This window comes from Hoplias malabaricus, chromosome Y (assembly GCF_029633855.1).
Source record: "Hoplias malabaricus isolate fHopMal1 chromosome Y, fHopMal1.hap1, whole genome shotgun sequence".
Lineage (NCBI taxonomy): Eukaryota > Metazoa > Chordata > Actinopteri > Characiformes > Erythrinidae > Hoplias > Hoplias malabaricus.
In genome coordinates this window covers 57,119,167-57,138,064 of record NC_089820.1, presented here as the reverse complement: position 1 = coordinate 57,138,064, position 18,898 = coordinate 57,119,167, and the positions used below count along the sequence as shown (strand labels likewise).

Here is an 18,898-nt window from a genome sequence, read left to right as displayed (position 1 = left end):
ACGTACATATTTTTGGCTGCTCTGAAAAGTTCGTAACCCCACCATATGCTCTGCTGCCTCACACAGACTATAGCCGTTAAATAATTATTTTTAAATCGCTGTCACATACTGGGGTTAACCCGAGAGGTATTCCACAAAGCAGGGCTTCACAGTTCTGCCAGATAACTTCAGCCCAAAGTTAATTATGTCCAACAGGGAAAGAGCTAAGGCATTTTCCCTTGGAACAGTCCTCAGATCTGGGCTTAAGTTAACAAGTTAATTCATAAATACTGCTTTGTGCTACAGCCCCAAGGCCAATGAGTCTACTGAGGCTACACGCTGGTTAAGGATACTTGAGACCGGTTCCATACCCTGGACCAGGTTCAGGGGCAGGGGTGTAGCACTCTGAAGGAACAGCACTTTCTTTTCCCTCAACAACCACAGCTGAAGTGCCCCAGAGCAAGGCACATAAGGTCTAAAGGCTCCCCAGGCACCAAGGTGTGGCTAGTGGTGTGTGTGTGTGTTTTCACTGCTCCTAACCATGTGTGTGTGCGAGATTTAGGATCAATACTGTGAGGATTTGAAGGCATACAACCGTATAAACCTCAGCAGGGGTCAGGGGTCATGTTTGGCATTGAGCATGGCATCACGATAATTCTAAAGCTGTAACGTTAAGGTAAAAATATTACCTACTGCTCCTTTAAAATCTGTGGTCCACACCGGGTGAACTTGAAAGTAGCTGAATCCACTAATTGCAAGGAATGTAGGAACATCTACTAAATGTAGGACATACAGAGTATTTCTGCTCTACTGCTGAAGCTGAGTGTAGCTGCTCTTACTCCGCTTGTTCTCCGTCGTCAGGGAGGATGTTGCGAGTGCACTGCAGCAGGTAGTTCCTGAGGAACAAGCCTCGGAGAGGATGCTGAACTCCACGACACATTTCCACCAGATCCTTCAAAATATCTTTCCGGGACTGAGGGAAAGAGCGCACGTAAACAACCCCCACCGTTATCAACAAGTACCTGAGAGAGAACAGGAAGGGCACAAGACAGAGAGGATATTAATATGAGAAGCATGGTATATTAAATGCCAAAGAGGCAGGCGGACGGCGGCTTCAGGCAAATAAAACGTTTTAGGTCACAGGGAAGAGAGAGGAGCAATGCAAACAATGGAGATGTTTACATCACGGGGCTAGAGATAGCTGGGCTGTTAGTGCGCGAAGAGTAGATGAGCTTTTGATGAGCCTTTCTCAAAATATGCTCCATTTCTTTCTCGTTTAAAAACAACCCATTAATTACGCCAATCTGTCTGAAGCATATGCTCCAAACAACTCCAGCCACTAGTGTGGACTTATTATTAAAGAGCAGTGGACCAGAAAAAAACATACATATCCACACTGTTAACTGAGTGCTACCTGTGTCTTGTTCTTTTGCTCAGATGAACAAGGACAACTCGCAGCAGAAGAAAAACAATTAGCATTTATGGAAGCGTCAGCATGACAGACGTTTTACCTTTAATCACGAGAACAGAAAACTCCTCAGCCACAAAGAATCAATTGTCTATCAGCGCTGCTTCTGTTTCAGAACCCCAGGCCCTCTTTAACAAGGACGCACAAGGTAAAAGGTGATAAATGGAGGAGTATAGTCAGGGGTGCTCACAGTCTTGGGATGATGTTGCCAGCATATTGAACGAGTTCATAGAGGTCAGCCACTTTTCGTCCCTTAGCAAACTCGTCGGTCAGGTAGACCTCAAGGTAGTGCAGCTCATCTGAAATGGCCATGTCTGCAATGAGAGCGAAATAAATACGATGATGAACAACCCTCTAACGACAGAATCCTGTTAATATACATTTCACGCAATGAAAATTTAGTAGGTGTTTAATTGGAATAAATAACTGTGAGTAAGGAGTATATTCCAGTGTCTAAAGCAGTCTTATTATCCATGCTCTTCATCCTCCTTGGGGAGGAAAGGTCAAGGCCATGGAGAGTAAATGTATGAATACAATGGTGTTTTTCAGAAAAGCAAGTCTAGTATTATTACGCTGACACAAGGGATGCACAGATCCGATATTAGGAATTGATATCGGTCCCGATATTAACAACATTAGCTGTATCGAGCATCGGATAAATAGGCAGATCCATGGAACTGATCCATTCACTTTCTATTTAAGCTACTTATGTTTTCTCTTGGCGGCACGGTGGAGCAGCAGGTAGGTGTCGCAGTCACACAGCTCCAGGGGCCTGGAGGTTGTGGGTTCGATTCCCGCTCCGGGTGACTGTCTGTGAGGAGTTGGTGTGTTCTCCCTGTGTCTGCATGGGTTTCCTCCAGGTGACTGTCTGTGAGGAGTGTGGTGTGTTCTCTCTGTGTCTGCGTGGGTTTCCTCCGGGTGACTGTCTGTGAAGAGGGTGGTGTGTTCTCCCTGTGTCTGCGTGGGTTTCCTCCAGGTGACTGTCTGTGAAGAGTGTGGTGTGTTCTCTCTGTGTCTGCGTGGGTTTCCTCCGAGTGACTGTCTGTGAGGAGTGTGGTGTGTTCTCTCTGTGTCTGTGTGGGTTTCCTGCGGGTGCTCCGGTTTCCTCCCACAGTCCAAAAACATATGTTGGTAGGTGGATTGGCAACTCAAAAATGTCCATAGGTGTGAGCGAATGTGCGTGTGTGTGTTGCCCTGTGAAGGACTGGCGCCCCCTCCAGGGTGTATTCCTGCCTTGTGCCCAATGATTCCAGGTAGACTCTGGACCCACCACAACCCTGAACTGGATAAGGGTTACAGATAATGAATGAATGAATGTTTTCTGTTTTGATTTGATTCTGATTGATTACGGCGTCTGACCACTGATTGTATTTGACCAAATTCTTTACTATTCTAAACATTTTCAAATGTTTCTCAGGTTTAGTTCCTAGATTTTATTATTTTGGATTTCTGTTTACACCAAATATTTAAAAATAAGACTGATTACCTTTCGTGTGTTTGACAAAATGAAGCTAGTTGTTTTCATTTTTAACCGATACATTTTATTTATTTTAATATATTTTAAGAATTTTGACCCCTTTTTGTTTTGAATTCGAATTCTGTGCCAAGATCCTTCTATCCTCCTCCTATTTTATTATATTTTAATTTAAATTAATTAAATTTTTTTAAATTTGACTTTTTATTTGAATGTGAATGTTGTGCCAAGGTCCATCACAGTTGCTAATTTTAGTGACAAATTAAAAGCATTTCAGTGAATTTATATCTGTGTGTTAATTCACTATTTTGATAATATTTTTTGTTATTAATGTTTAAGTCAATCCTTACGCCTTAAATCTCATCCAAAAGGTGGAGAATATTGTTCATTAATTCAACAGTGTTATCGGATTGGTATGGGGTATCAGACCGATACACAAAGTTTACGTATCGTTGTCAGAACTGAAAAAGTCGGATCGGTGCATCCCTAGCCGACACTACGACAAATCATAACGAGACAACGTAATGTTTATAAGTCGATAAGCTCCCAGGACAGCAGCCCCCTTTGTTGTATCTATTGCTGGAGTTCAGTAAAAATTCTGTGTCATATTTCTGCCACTTTCAATCTCTGTGGTATTTTGTTACTTGTGTGTGTTTAAATTGCTTTTATCCCAAATCATACGCCTGGATACAAGCAAACTGCTAATGTACAGTTACTTATACAGTGGAAATGGAAGGTGCTGTTGAACATAAATCAAAAGGAGCTGAGCTGTGACAGAAGAGCATTTAGCTACAACTGTAATTGACCCAATACTAAAAACCTGCTTTAAAAAGCACGTACAGAGTTCGTAGTAGCTCTTAGGAGAAAGCATAGAAGTCCTCAGCTCCCCCAACATATTCGAGGCATGTTTCAGAGCATCCATCAGCTTGTTCTTGTCCTATAACGAGAGAAAAGGTTTCACTTGAGGCTCAAAAACAAAGTCAAACAGAGCGCTGAGAAAGTTGCCTGAGTGATGGGTTCCACTTGAAAAGTGACCATCAAAAAGTAAACGGTGAGAGATTAATCATCAGCGTGCTGCTTAAAATTCAGAACATCGACCGAACACGAAGGTTACACAGTCACGGCAATGCATTCTTTTACATTCAATTCCATTTCAATTCCTTTCATTTAAAAGCAATTAAGGCCATCAAGGTATAAAATGAGCTGACACCGAATTTCCGACCCAGTGAAAGCTTTCCTGCCGGCGGTCACTTTAGTGTCAGCGTGACACATTTCACCTCATTTCCATTGTCTTGAGTGGAAGCATGGGAACAATTAAAAATTATTCAGATCCTTAAAAGTCCACTTGCCATTTGCAGATTTTCTATTACGCCACTTCTCTGATTCACGCTCGGTCCTGCATCAGAATATATACGCTTTAATAAACGAGTGTTTCATTTAAAGATAAGAGCTTTGTTCTACTTTCCAAATTAAATGCTTCCTGTCAAGATCAAAACATTATTTCTAATTTAAAACGTTGAAAGCAGCTTTGTAAACACTGTGAAGCTACTGTACACTCCATGGAAATCCTCCTGAAATGTCCCTGCAGATATATGAATAACTATCTAATATTTTCTGATTTGAATTACAATTATTTCAGCAGTTCCAGCAGCTGCTTAGCCTCCATCTTGTCTTTCTGGTAACTTTCTGCTTATTATTGTGGCGTAAAACTCAGCCCATGGCGAGAGTTGTTCACATCTTTGGGAAAACATAAAAGCCATGTTTTTGTTGCTGGCACCAGAAGAATACACTTGCCTGGCAGAGTTGGAGTTTTGGGAGTGAAGGACGAAAGCAGACGACTCAAACAGGTGTTTTGCTCTCTCTGGCAATGCTCTGGTCTCTGGACTCCCAGTGGCTCATTGCCAACCACTCTGTTTACTGCTCGTTGTGTGCGAGAGTGTGTTTTCACTGCTACAGATGGGTTAGATGCAGAGCCTCACTGCTGTTTCATGTTGCTTTAAGCCGTGCCCAACGAGCCCAGTGTCGACTTAGAACATGACATTAACCACAGGGCGTGAGAGGAAGAATCAAACTGCTCTGTACACCCTGCATTAATCTGCTTATGCTCCACAGAATGGGTACCCTATATAGCGACATCCATGTTTTAAACATGACTGAAACTGAATCTTTGACCCTGGCTCTCAGACTGAGGATCAGTGGAGAAAACAACTGATTGCTCCTTTAAAGAGCAGGACCAGCAACATTTCTACAGTTCTGATAGTTACAATAAACACGGGAACACCAAAGTCGGATGATGTTAATTCTGAATTCATCTCACCAACTGAAAACACACGTTGGTAGGTGGACTGGTGACTCAAAAGTGTCCGTAGGTGTGAGTGAATGTGTGTGTTGCCCTGTGAAGGACTGGCGCCCCCTCCAGGGTGTATTCCCACCTTCTGCGACCCTAAACTGTATAAGGGCTACAGAGAATGAATGAATATCTCCCATTGTGTTTACATGAGAACGAAAGTGAACAGTATTTTAACCACTCGCTCTGTTCTGTTTTCTGTTGTTCTGAGGACGTTAGGCCACTGTCACACAGATCCAGGTGTGAGAGAGAGTGTGATTGTGTGAGTGTGTGTCGCCCTGCAAAGGTCTAGTGGCCCCTCCAGGGTGTGTTACTGCCTTGTGTCCAGTGATTCTGTGTAGGCTCCGGACCCACCGCCGCCCTGAACTGGATAAGCGCTTACAGACAATCTGTCTGTAAATTAATTAATTAAAATTCCAAGCCCAATGCCTCAACATTCTACAAAAATGTGTTGACTAAAAGTTAACTGCACATTTAGTGGGTGTAGGGTAATTGCATATTTATGCCATTACACTGTTATTATACGAGTGGCATAACACGGCCTTAAAAATGACCAATCAAACACTGGTGAACAATTAAAAGAAATCGCTGACCACAAAATAACAATGGCTATTGTGATATAGAAAGGAGCTCCATCTCTCCAGAGGACACAACGTCACTGATCCACAAACCTGTGGGGGCATCGTGTGTACGCTTGGCATTAAAAAATACTGCCCTTAGACTTGTGTAACTACTCAGAACTGTCTCAATCTACTGCTCATTACAGAAGTCACAGGGAGAACTGAACAGAGACTTCCAACAGAGAGAGAGAGAGAGATTACTTCCAAAAGAGACTTTTCTCACATCAACAGACAAACCGTTTTTATGTTTACATCCCGTAAACACTTATAGATTACATTTCCAGAGTGTGTTTCTCCTCCCAAATATATTTCAGTGGTGTTTCTCGCTGCTCAGTGGTGAGCATTCAGTCGTTTTCTCCACGGATTCTTGTTCATCTCATTAAAAGCTAAACTGACAGCTAGTCACTTGGATGTATCAACAATTCTGTACCAATCCTATAATAAACATGTCTGCCTCTGTGTGGGGGGCCCGCTCCATGGAGCATAAACAGATTTAATCAGACACTGCAGAAGTGTTTATTTCTTCAACTCTCATGAGTTGCACTTGAGGAAACTTCACTTCAATATATTGTTTGTTATTTTCTGGTGGAAATTGCATACTGCTCCTTTAACACTGAAAACCCAGAAACTGCTTGCGGTCACACATTAGCTACCGCTGTCAAACCAATTCACTATAAATCATAGGTACAGGACTCACCAGGCACCGCTTCATCTGAAATGACTGCACTTTGACCGCCTGAACTGCCTCGTCCAACAGCTTCTCCTGCTCATCTTGGGGTGACTGCTGGGTGGTAGGCTACAAAAGACATCAAAAGAAACATTAGTGACAGCGTCAATGTCAGTAACCACACTGTATATACAAAAATGTGCAGACACCAACTTCTCCTGCATTTCTTTTTATAACGAAAGGCATTAATAGTTCCCTCTTGGCTCTAGTTACAGCCTCTACTCGTCTGGTACAGTTTCCTTAAATGTTGGAATACTTCTGTGAGGATTTGTTTGCACTCAGCCTCAAAAACGTTAGTCGGGTCATGCACTAATGTGGGATTGTGTTAGTTCTAAATCAGAAGCATCACTCTAACTCATCTTCAAGTATTAGTTGGTGCTCCATCACTCCAGAGTACACCGTTTTACTGAAGCACAGACCAGTGCTGGGCATGAAGCATGCTGCCATTTTGTGTGGCTGCAGAATCACGTTCAGTTGTATTGGTCGGGGACTTTCGATAGAGATTACACAAGCTGTAGGTTCAGAACTGACGACAGTAAAATGGCTGAATTAGGGCTGCAAGATGTATCGTTTTTGCATCATCATTGTGAGACACACAGTTCTGAAGCCGCGGTGCTAAAAGGCTAAGACCACACTTGCTTTTTAATTAAATAGTTGTATACAGCTTAATTTACAACTTTTTTTGCTGTTTGCCACAAAAAGAAACTTCTCACCGTTCTCATTCTCTGCGACTGTTTTCATTTATTTTACTGCACCCTTGAATACACAGTGTGTTGCTGGTAGTTTTGAGTGAGCTGTGCTGTGTATGGCTGCCCTTTTATTTGTATACTCACATATGTGCAATATATATACACACACACACACACACAGTGGAACCTCTACCTACGAACTTGATCCGTTCCGTGACCCGGTTCGTAAGTGGAAAAGTTCATTTCTCGAGTCAGTTTTCCCCATTTAAAATAATGGAAAAGCCATTAATGGGTTCCAGCCCCCGCCCCGAAAGTCACCCTTTTTGCACTGGTCTATGTTTACAACTCTCTCAAATTAGTAAAAAATACATGTAGCGTTACTAAAAATAAAAGAGAAATACAGTGGAAACAGTAATAAAAAAGAAATAATAAAAGTTGTAAGTGGTTACACATCGCTACCTTGAAGACGTGACGACTGGCTGGAGGAGTAACACAGGCACTGGCTGTATGACGGGAGGTGGGGGGTGGGTGGAATAACGGAGAGTAGGCGGTGAATGTGGGGAGACGAAGCGTAGATACGGCACGAATTTCGATGTCTGCTATTTACACTAATGCTAAATTGCTAAAGCTACAATGTGCTAATCTTAAAAGCTCACTCAATATATATATATAAATAAAATGTCACTCATGGTAATTCCCTTATGTATTCCCTGTATCCCTCCTAGACACCACCTTCATTATTCAAAGATGAGACCCTTATTTAGGCTACGGAACATGCAGTATCAATAATACATGTTCTATCATTTACTTCTGATGAAAAATCCTTATATACATTTAAATATAAAAGTCGCAGGAAAATAAACATCGCAATGTAATATTTTCCCAGTATCGTGCAGCCCTAGGCTGAACTGATCATGTGGTGTCTGGTGGTGTCTGGATGCTTTAGGACAAATTAAATGGGTTTACTGCAGATATCTAACAACCCCAACAAATCGTCTAAATCAAAATCTGAATCAACGATGTACTGATGAATTTGTGAAGTGTATGAAAAGGTGAACAACGCCAAGACCATGATCAAGTTTTAATGAAACACATGATCTGTTCAATGAAATCGTTTCAGTAAATCAACCCAACTCCTGACCACAACCACAAACCTATCATCTGCCTTAATGCCACACGACCCACCCTGTGATTCAAAGAGTAGGGAAGCTGGGTGTAGGAACAGTATTTTGCACTAAAACAGAGGATAATTTAACAAGTGCTATAAAAAACAACTGGATTGTGTTCATTAAATTCTATCACCATTTAAAAGGGACAGATTCTTCCAGATATCACAGTTTTACAGGGTTCCCTGGGGTCTTAATGAAATGTCTGTTAATATATTTTGGTCAAATTACCAAATGGATCCAACAACACAGTCACAGCTGTCTTCAACATGAGAGCCCAGCAGTGAGGAACAAGGAGCAGAAGGTGTGTGTACCTTTCAGCCATTCCAAGGTCTTTGTGAAACAGGAAAATGGGAAAAGAGTTTATCTGATTTGTTTTTGGAAAACAGCAAACTACATGATTTCCCACTTCAGAGTCGGCCATTTTTGAACAAGATCTCATCTCACTCAAAGGAAAACAACTGTTCTTCCCCATAATCACGCAACATAGCGGCAGATACTGCTGTGTCTTCCTTTTTCCGTGTCTGAAATGATTTCAGAATACGGTTCAGAAGCCATCCGTCTGAGGAGTGGCTCCGTGAACAGTGAGAACAGCGGAAAATGGAAAAGCGAACGCACCTTAAGCCTTTCTTTTTATTTTCAATCCAAAAATCACACAGCAGTCTTCCACAGTGTTTTCCTTTTCAAAATTAAAATCGAAAGGCCAAGTTACACCACACGTGCGTTTTATCAACTGATTTTTCTATTTTGTTTTTAAATGAAATCTCAGTTGACGTAAAACAAAACCACAACCACCTGGACCTCCCGTTCCAAAAGTTCTTAATATTTAATAAGTAGCTTACATTTCTTTTTCATTTTTCTGCCTCCTCTTCCCTGTACACACTAGGGATACACACACAGAGCCTACTTTTTCAGTTCCGACACCGATACATAAACTTTGCTTATTTGTCAATACCACATTTGAACTAATACACCATATACACCCTATATACACCCTATACACCATATATACACCCTTTATACACCCTATATACCATATACACCCTATATACCATATACACCCTATATACACCCTATATACACACCCTGTGGGAGACACTTAATGCATAAAGACTGACAAATATTAATAACAAATTTATAATATAACAAATTAATAAAGAGATATAAATGTACTAAAATGCTATTTATTTGTCACTAAAATTTACAACTGTGAAGGATCTTGGCACAGTATTCAAATTCAAAATAAAACAGGGGTCAAAATTCTTAAAATATATTACAATAAATAAAATGTATCGGTTAAAAATGAAAATAGGTAGCTTCATTTTGTCAAACACACAAACAGTTACCAATCTTATTTTTAAATGTTTGGTGTAAACAGAAATCAAAAAATAAAATCTAGGAACTGAACCTGAGAATAAACAAAGAACTCGGTCAAATACAATCAGTGATCAGACGTCGTAAACATTCAGTGCAGCTCAAAATAAAATGTAGCAGCTAAAAAAAGAGAAAACATAAGTAGCTTAAATAATTGAAAGTGAATGAATCAGTTCCATGGATCTGTCTATTTATCCGATACCCGATACAGCTAATGTTGTTAATATCGGGACCGATATTCCATCCTAATATCGGATCGGTGCATCCCTAGAACACACAATAAAATAAACTTCAAAAGTCACATGTTGAGAAGTCGTTCTCTCGCTAAAAGTCACTTGGGTGTAACCTCCACAAAATAATACAAAGGACAAACCCCCCCATGTTTCACTGAGATCAGCCTCTTCACATAATGAGGTTATGGCACAGAGACACAGGTCTCGAAACTGAATTCAAATTCCAAACGCATTTATTTTAAACCGGAACGAGGAGGTACAAAAACCAAAAGTGCTTTACTTAACATTAAATATTGGGAATGGAAAACCATGTGTGTTTCTTTAAACTGATAAAGAAAATCAAAATCATCTCCCGTATTTTAATTTTAAAAACAAAATATAAAAATACAATTGATGTGACGTCACATGACACCAGAAGCAGAGCACAATCAGAACTTTTCGTGCTATCCCATGTTCACTCTGATAAAACTGACTGGGTGGTCCTCTCATACTGCCCAGCCTTAATCCGCAGAGATACATTCACTCCTTCACCTCACTCTGCAGATTATGCAACAAGGAACTTTTTGTTCAATCAGACTTTCTCACAGAAAACAACCTTAATCTCTCTCTCTCTCTCTCTCTCTCTCTCTCTCTGGTGTTGTTTCTATGTGTATTTATCATTGAGAATCTGTGAAATACAGTGGTACAGCTATACATTTACCCTGGTAACGCACCGCTATATTACATCAAGTTCTTTAAAAAAAAAGTATTTTCCCTGTCACATCTCATTACAGAAACAATCCTTTAAAAACCAAACCGGGTCTTCTAGGGCACAGAGAGCAGCAGTGGCCTAAAGCTGGCCGGGTCAGTCCCCTGCACTGGGGGAGTAAAGATAACAGCGCTTCCTCCTCCCTCAACATCCACGGCTAAAGTCCCACTGGGGGTGTGTATGTATTTGTGTGTTCTCCCTGTGTCCGCGTGGGTTTCCTCCCACAGATGATTGGCTGCTCCATAGGTGCGGGTGTGAGGATGTGTGGGTGTGTGTCGCCCTGTGAAGGACTGTGAGGGTGTGTTTCTGCCTTGCGCCCACTGATTCCGCGAAGGCTCCGGACCCACCGCCGCCGTGAACTGGATACGCGCTCAAAGACAATGACTGAATGAATGTAGAAGCTCAGTCTGTTAGTGGAGCTGATCAAATGGACAGTGGGTGTATATTACAAAAGGGCTACTGATTATAACGATTAGTGTCTTCATGTGAAAGTAATCTTATACTTTTACAAGCTTTTTGACAGGATTGGACGTCCTCATTTACAGTTAGATGTGTGTGTACAGTTTCATTGCCCCACACTGTGTTTATTTACACTAATGACAGTTAAATGACAGAGTTAAACCTCAAGTGTGGTCTTTAATCTTATTTAAAGGTGGCACGGTGCTAAAAATTCAACTGGGTTTTTTCATGCAGTTAATAAAACACATTTTAAAACTGAAAAGCATTGCTTTAGCTGATCATTACACGGGCACTATTTAAGGTGGAACGGCAACTTCCTCTACTTTTATTTTCGCAAGGTCTGCAGCTTTGTGAAATAATAATAGCGGCAAACTTGAGTCGGTAAACGGGCACATTTAAGGTGGAAAGACTAATCACTCGAATGCCTCCAGCCTTGTAAACTTGCAGGTTTAAGTTGGAAAGGCCATTTCGAATTCCGTTAGCATTGTAATAGCTGTCATTGAATGTGGAAGGGAAAAGCAGGACACCTTAAGTCTCGCAGAATCGCCCATTTAAGGTGGAACGGCAAATTTGATAGAGACGCTAACTCCCTCTTCGTCGACAAACAGCTGCTGTAAATCAATAAACTACAACCAAAAACTATGTATGTGCTCTGGACTGTTGTATAGACCGGTAGAACAGTTTTAAATGATGTAAAGAATGAAAACCGTAGGCTGTTTAGCTTTAGCTTAGCTTACCGCAGGCCTCTGAACTGACATAGGGACAGGCTCGTTCACTGCAGAGCAAACAGCGCTTAACGGGGCGTTTATTTCTCTCCAGACAGCGCCGTAGCTGAGGCTCTATTCCGGCTTCTTTGTCTCAGAAGGGACGTTAGTGAAATATATTAGTTTTATTAGTTTTACTCACCATGATTATTCAATATCAGCAATCACCGGAGCCCCTGAAAACGCTCTGTCATGTGACTCTCAGCCACGGCTGCGCTGATTGGCTGAGCCGTGCTCCTCCAGATCAGCGCTGACTGGCTGAACCCCTTTAACACAAAACTACCAACTTTGTAGTTCTATGGTTCTACAGACTGATATCCATCATCTTCAATGGTCACACTGAAGAACAGTGTGATACTGGGCTAACAAAGTATGCAGAGCACCACATGTACTACACTCTGCAATAGCAGAATTACAATGTGCCCCTGAACGGTCAGCAAGTGTAGGTGGTTTTAATATTATGGCTCATTTATGTGTATTTGTTATGCTTCAAAAGATCCCGGAAAAGGTCGCGTCACATTTCTACTATTAGATTGGCGTCAAGATTGACCAATCATTTTCAAGGAGGCATTACGTTCAACCAATCAAAGGACGAGGCGTAAAGAGCTCAACCAATCAAAACTCAATAGGTCTGTAGGGGCGTCGAATTTCCCGCGAAAATTCTGAGGTCGCTGGAGCTGTTGAAGTAAAGCTGTGAGAATGGATAGAGAACTTTTAAACAGACTTGCATCTAAAATGGGCCTGACATCGACTAACGTAATAAGGTATGTTTTCAGTTTATGACTTAAATCGGAAGATGAGCCATTTTAAATGCTGTAATTTGACTTAAACGCCGTGCTTTACAAACTTCTTAGTTCGAAAAGCTGAGGCGGCATCTCAAATTGGTCTATGTCACCTATATAGTGCACTTCGTAGGTCACGAAATTAAGGCCTGCAAATATTTTGGCACTTCACGAAATTTTAGATCTCGAGTCCTAAATCATTTAACCGCCTATTGACCGAAGTCTGCTCTAGTTGCGTGAAAAGGATGTTATTTCCAGACCTCTGTAGTGCACTGTGTAGGGAGTGCACTACCGTTTGAGACAAAGCCCGAGACTAGGCGAAGTAAATATTGAAGGGTGTCAGGTTATATCATTCATAACGTATATATTTTTGAATATGTCTCTGTCCCAGGCAAGCGGAGGAGTACATGAGACTGTCCCAAGTTAAATGTAGTAGCCTCAGCAGTGATACAGCCACCAGCAAAGCTGTTATTTGCCTTGAACTGGCAGCAACGTCAATGAAGTCACCTCTGGACAAGGTAAAGTGTTTTTTTTGTTAAAGGGAAGTTCCACCACTTTTCAAAATTTTGCTTAAAATCAAGAGAACATCAAAAGGATATTCCACCATTTTGTTTTTTTAAAATGTGTAAGGTAACTAGGGGCTTTTAGTTTGAAGTGGTCGATTGTTGAGTTATTTAAAGGCTCTCTCTAATGAGAATCGTGTGTTTTATTTTGTCAGCATGTGTGTGTGGTGTTGTTTAAACTCTAGAAAACATAATAAGAGAATAAGAGGGGTGGCTGAGCACTTACACTCTGAAACTTCAGTGTCTCAAAAGGACAGATTCAGACAGCTAGACTTTCATACATCACAAACCTAAGGGAACGAGCTTGTCGATACGCGTGTGGGGTGTTTGAGCAGTAGGCGAGGGGTGGAGGGGTGGGTGGGGAGAGAGCTTGTACATACAAAAAGGTGTGTTCCATGTGGGAGTCAACCCCCTGACACTGAGGCGCTGGCACGATTTGCTGAATACGTTTATAACCACTTCACGTTGCTACGTTCTGTGAGTTGACGTTTAGAGGAAGACGCCTGGTTCCTATCGCCACAGTTAAGTTGCTCTAGATTGAAGCATTGCACGTTAAACCAGTCGGACTGTCTTTGTTTATTGACTTATACCGAACGTTAGCAAAAATTTGTGACCCTGCACTTTAAGGTCAACAACTGAGCTTTTTGTTATTTCCTCATTTTCTCCCACGCAGGAGTTTGTTATCAAGCTCTCAGGGTTGAATAAGAAAGTGTACCAGAGCAGTCTCAAGTCGATGGAGTGTATGCTGGGGCTTCAGTCCAGCGTTGGGCTCAGAGAGCTGGCCGTTCAGTACGGCTGCATGGACGCGGTGAAGACGGCGGCTCAGATCCTCGAACGGTAAACGTGTAAAACATGCACAGAGTAATAACTGTATACACAGTGTCTTTCCAAATCTGTCCAGATCCCCTCTTAGTGAATGTTTTCAGTGCTTCATACAAAAAGGAAACTTTTCAAATGTTATTTTACCTATGGCTGAATATGAATCTATTGCGCACACAAGGTGTGTGAACTCCAAAGTAACCTTCGCAGATCGAACAGATGGCTCTTGGGCAGCTGTAAATGGTTCTTGCCCAGTGCCAAGTGTGGGCTAGAGGGGTGTAAATCCACACTGTGCAGCTGTGGAACTGGGTTCTCTGTTAAGTCCATGAGGACTCATCAGACGAGCATGTGTCCACAAGATTGTGGCCTTGAGTGTATGTACAGGACTGTTAATACTGAACGCTGTGTGTTTCAGGTATGAGTTCAGTCTTCCTGAAGCTCAGCGGCAAGATCTCGACCTGTCAAAGCCTCTCTTCACCACCGCTGCTCTGTTTATCGCCTGCAGGTGAGCCGTCTAATCCTTAGCACTGTACGTTTCTCTCTGATATCTGTTATAAAATGTTTTTGTTGAAGATTTAAAGCTCCATTCCTATCCTGATGGTTCACGTTCATATGTGTGTCCTGTATTTGTCTGTAATGTGAACAAATCTGTCACTGAAACGCCACGAGTGCACGCACACTTATGTTCATGCGGATCCAGGGTGAAGGGGACGTTAGACCCCGTGTAGTGCACAGTGTGTGTCTTTTAAGCAACAGCTTCTGCATCTGAACAGATTTCTCAAACCCATTTACATTCATCTCTCACCTACACTTCTCTCTTCTAACATTCAGTGCATTAGTTTGGTTCAGGAGCTGTACTTTCATCACTGTGTAGGAAGCACAGAGCCGTTGAGGCACAGTCTACAGTCGCTGATGTGTGTCTGTGTGTGTGTGTGTGTCCAGGCAAATCAGATCTGACCGTTCACATTCATGTCATGTGCACACTAAGTGAATAAGTATCCGATCTAGGAGCACACCTATGGAACATCGCCATATTCCCTCACTGTAAATAAGGGATTACCTTGAAAAAAGTACATTTTTGCTTATTTTAATCGCAGAAATGTGACCTTTATGCCATGTTTTAAACTTTTTGTTTAACTCTTTCCCCCAGGACAGTGGACCCTCGGTTCTAACTCATAATCCCTTACTGAAGGCTCATCAAAAACCAAAGGAACCAAATCAAATTGGCTTATTATATAAGAATATTTGAAAAATACAATATCGACACAATTTGTTTTAGCAGAAGTGTGCCCTGACCCAGCAGACAAAGGCACACCGACCCACTCCCTCTCTGTGTTTCAGCCGCCGTGCTGCAGGGCCATGGCCTGAGGCCACGCCTCTCATGTCGTACGTGTTCCGACAAAGTGCAGTTCATTGGTCGAGAGCAGAGAGTTTAGGGACTCCTCGTTTAGAAAATCAAAAACACAAGGTTTGAAGGGTTCCAACCTTTTTACCACCTGGCGGTTTAATTCAATTCTGCGACAGTTCTGGAAACTTGAACCCAGTGCATTTGAGGAAATCGTGAAGATACTTTCTGCCGCCTCTTATTTCACCCCCTCCTGGTGTTTGCCTCCGTGTGAAGTGGGGTCCCTGTGCTCAGGGAGGAGGAGGAAAAATTAAAAATGAAAGTAACGTCAGGTCTGACATTTGCTTTGAAGGTGCCTGAAAATCAGAGCCGATAAGAAGCTGGCATCTTCATCTGGAGCCAAGAAGAGTGTCTTCGAGCGTCTCTGCTCTCAGATGCTGAAGTTTGGGCAGGAGATCTGCGGTAAGTCTGATTAATTCTGTCCAGGTTCTGGGTGAGCTCAGGAAGATTATTTAGACTTGTTTAAGGTTTAACAACAAAACTGTATCCTCCTTCAATGGAGAACAGTGGCCACTAAAGCAGAGCATTGGTCACATCACTCACCTCAGAAGGACATGTGTTCTCCCAGTGCTGGTGTAGGTTTCCTCTCTCAGTCCAGAAATAGATACCAGCTGTGTGAAATGGTCCACAGGTGAGAGTGACTGGGTGAGTGTGCCCAGATCTGTCACATCAGGTGACGGATGCACAGCTTTTAAAAGGGTCCACGTGAAAGGTGTATAATGTAGTCTCTCGTGCTGTCGCTTCTCTCTCAGGTGAAGCTGCCTCTGTGAAGAAACCCATCAAAACATCACAGAAACGACACAAGACCCTCGCTGAGAAGCTGCAGGAGAGAGAGGAGGGTAAGAAACCAGCTCTTTATCTTTAAACATGTTATTAAATATGTTCCAGTCAGACGTGCTGCGTCTATACACTGATCAGCCACAAGATTACAACCACTGACAGGTGAATTGAACATCACTGATTATCTGGCTACAGGGCCCCCCTGTGGTGGGGTGTGAGATATTTAAGAGAAGTCGATGCTGATAGACGGAGATATGGGCGAGCGTAAGGATCCGAACCGCTTTAACAGGAGCCATGCTGCAATGGTCATGTTTTGCTCACTGAGGTGTTCCCACAGAGAAGCCACTGCAGCACACTGAAGGGGTTAATTCTGCTCTGATAGAAAGGGATCGGGGAAACAGTGCTGCAGGGTGATGAGGGAATCACCTGAAACTACGGATACTGGAAGCCTGTGCTAGCATTTCTCCTGCGATGTTGCTATCCGTGTGTGAAGAGTGGGAGAAGAGGGTTGCATTCAATCCAACACAATGGGCAGCACTTTGAACACATTTTATAAGTGGCCAGAAACTTGTAAATAACTCATGAAAGAATAAAGTTACAGTAAAACCAAGTACACCAATGTTTTTCTTGTGAAATTCCCAATAAGTTTGATGTGTCACATGACCTTCTTCCCATTGAAAAAAACGAAAGTTGGATCCAAAATGGCCGACTTCAAAATGGCCACCATGGTCACCACCATCTTGAAAAGTTTTCCAGAGAACTTTAACAGAAATAAACGACCCTGAACTGGATAAGTACTTAGACATGTTCCTGTGGTGGGTTTTTTATTTTTTTGTTATATTTTTAAAAACTATTTTCTTCATGGTCTTAAATGTGTGGTGTCAATATGTTTTAAAGAGGAAGAGGTACATGTCGTTCTGGTTGAGGGAGTGTGTCACAGAGAACACTGTGTTTGGGGGAAAATAAACGCAGGGCTGGATCACATTCACAAAAAGAACTTGACACTGAAAAAGAAATCTTCTTTCAGCCTCAAAATCGCTTTAAACTTTAGAGAGATGAATGTTATTTTCCTGCAGTGGAGCCGGCCTCCATCAGACTGAGAGGACTGAGCTGAAGCAGGTTTAAGGCGGAAAAATGAACTCTGATGTATACAACAGAGCAGAATAATTACAGATAAATAATACCTCTCTCACACATTTCTTTTCTCACACTCTTCTCTGCTCCTCCCCTTCTCCTCTCTTTCTGTCTTTTGCTTTTATTTTTCACTCTTTCTCTCCATATTTCTCTCACTAACTCTCAACCTCTGTCTCTCTCTCTCTTTGTCTCTCTGCTTCTCATTTCTATCTTCCTTTATTTAGTTATTCATTCCTGTTCGTTTTGTCACTCTCCCTCTCTTCTCTCTCTCACCCAGATGAGGTCTTGCCGACGTCTCCTAAGCAACAGCGTGAGGACGAGGCCGAGGAGGTAGAGAAACAGAACTATGAAGAGTGGAAGAGGAAGATCTTGGAGAACGCTCTCAGGGCAAAGGCTGGAGACTCATAGCTCCTGACTCCGGCAGCGTTTATTTATTATTTTCTTTTTGAGTTTTATTTTTTTTTTAAACATCTTCTTCTTTACCCGTGGCCTCCAGTGGATCTCCTTACAGAAAGAAAGACTTTCTCGTCCGTCAGGTCCAACCTGACCCGTGTGAGCAGGTATAGAGCGGCCCACACCGTTTCATTTGATTGCATTCAGGGGAAAAGTGTTTAATGCTTTAGGAACGATGTGCTCGCCTCGGTCTGAATAGCTTGATTATTGCATTGTTCGTTGGGACACTGCTGGATTAATCGCGTGGAGAAGGTGCGTTCTAATCAAGCTCTCATTACTTTTGACTGTCACTTTCATCAAGCGGATCGTGCTGAAATGTGATTCGCTCCCTTGTCACTGGAGTTTACCTGCAGTGTTTTATCTTCACTGTGAGATTATAACTTCTGTAAAAGTGAAGAAAATTATGCAGCACAAGGAATGATGTCCGTACACTTCCGTATGTTTCAATAAAAATAAAAATGACAGCTGTGGTGTTTAAATATTCTCCACTTTCTCCACAAGGAAACAGTTCTGTGGTGTTAACGATACATTGCCTGATTTGATCAACATACCACATGGATCAAACAATGCAACTCTCTCCCCTGTTTAAAACAGCAGGTTCAGCGTCTGTTTCTTTAAGGATAATGAGCCGCTCGCTGTTCACCCTGACCCTGAGCGCACAGCAGTGAGGATCAGAACCTCTGGTTTTTAGCCGTTTTTACTCTGTTCTCTTTCTTCTCTGTTCATGTTTTCTCCGTTTTTACTCAGTGCTCTTATTTCTCTGCACTCATTCTGTCTGGTTTGCTCCATTTAACCTTGTTTTTGCGCTCTCATTTCAACTCTGGTCCATCATGGTGATTGGTGAGGCTCAGATAAGGGGGCGGGGCAATTCTAAAGGGTCTCCACTCTGTAAAATGCAGCACAAAATGTTTTGC

The 18,898-nt window shown here is 42.1% G+C and overlaps 2 protein-coding genes across 3 annotated transcripts in view; one reads left to right on the top strand and one right to left on the bottom strand.

The window, feature by feature from the left end:
• LOC136678190 (vacuolar protein sorting-associated protein 35-like) overlaps positions 1–12,337 on the bottom strand; it is a 50,719-nt gene extending 38,382 nt beyond the window's left edge. The window contains exons 1-5 of one of the 2 annotated variants that reach the window (XM_066656131.1): positions 12,191–12,337; positions 6,586–6,684; positions 3,762–3,858; positions 1,638–1,761; positions 819–1,001 (exon numbers count right to left, since the gene is read on the bottom strand). In XM_066656131.1, coding sequence (XP_066512228.1) covers positions 819–1,001; positions 1,638–1,761; positions 3,762–3,858; positions 6,586–6,684; positions 12,191–12,193 — 506 coding nt within the window. In that variant the 5' untranslated portion in view covers positions 12,194–12,337. The other variant, XM_066656130.1, reaches the window with a different exon arrangement.
• Positions 12,338–12,687: 350 nt separating this feature from the next.
• Positions 12,688–18,743, top strand: LOC136678191 (origin recognition complex subunit 6-like). The gene is made up of 7 exons (XM_066656132.1): positions 12,688–12,812; positions 13,222–13,348; positions 14,067–14,230; positions 14,628–14,717; positions 15,910–16,019; positions 16,370–16,456; positions 17,809–18,743. The coding sequence occupies exons 1-7, from the start codon at positions 12,748–12,750 to the stop codon at positions 17,937–17,939; spliced, it is 774 nt and encodes a 257-aa protein (XP_066512229.1). The 5' UTR covers positions 12,688–12,747; the 3' UTR covers positions 17,940–18,743.
• Positions 18,744–18,898: the final 155 nt, after the last annotated feature.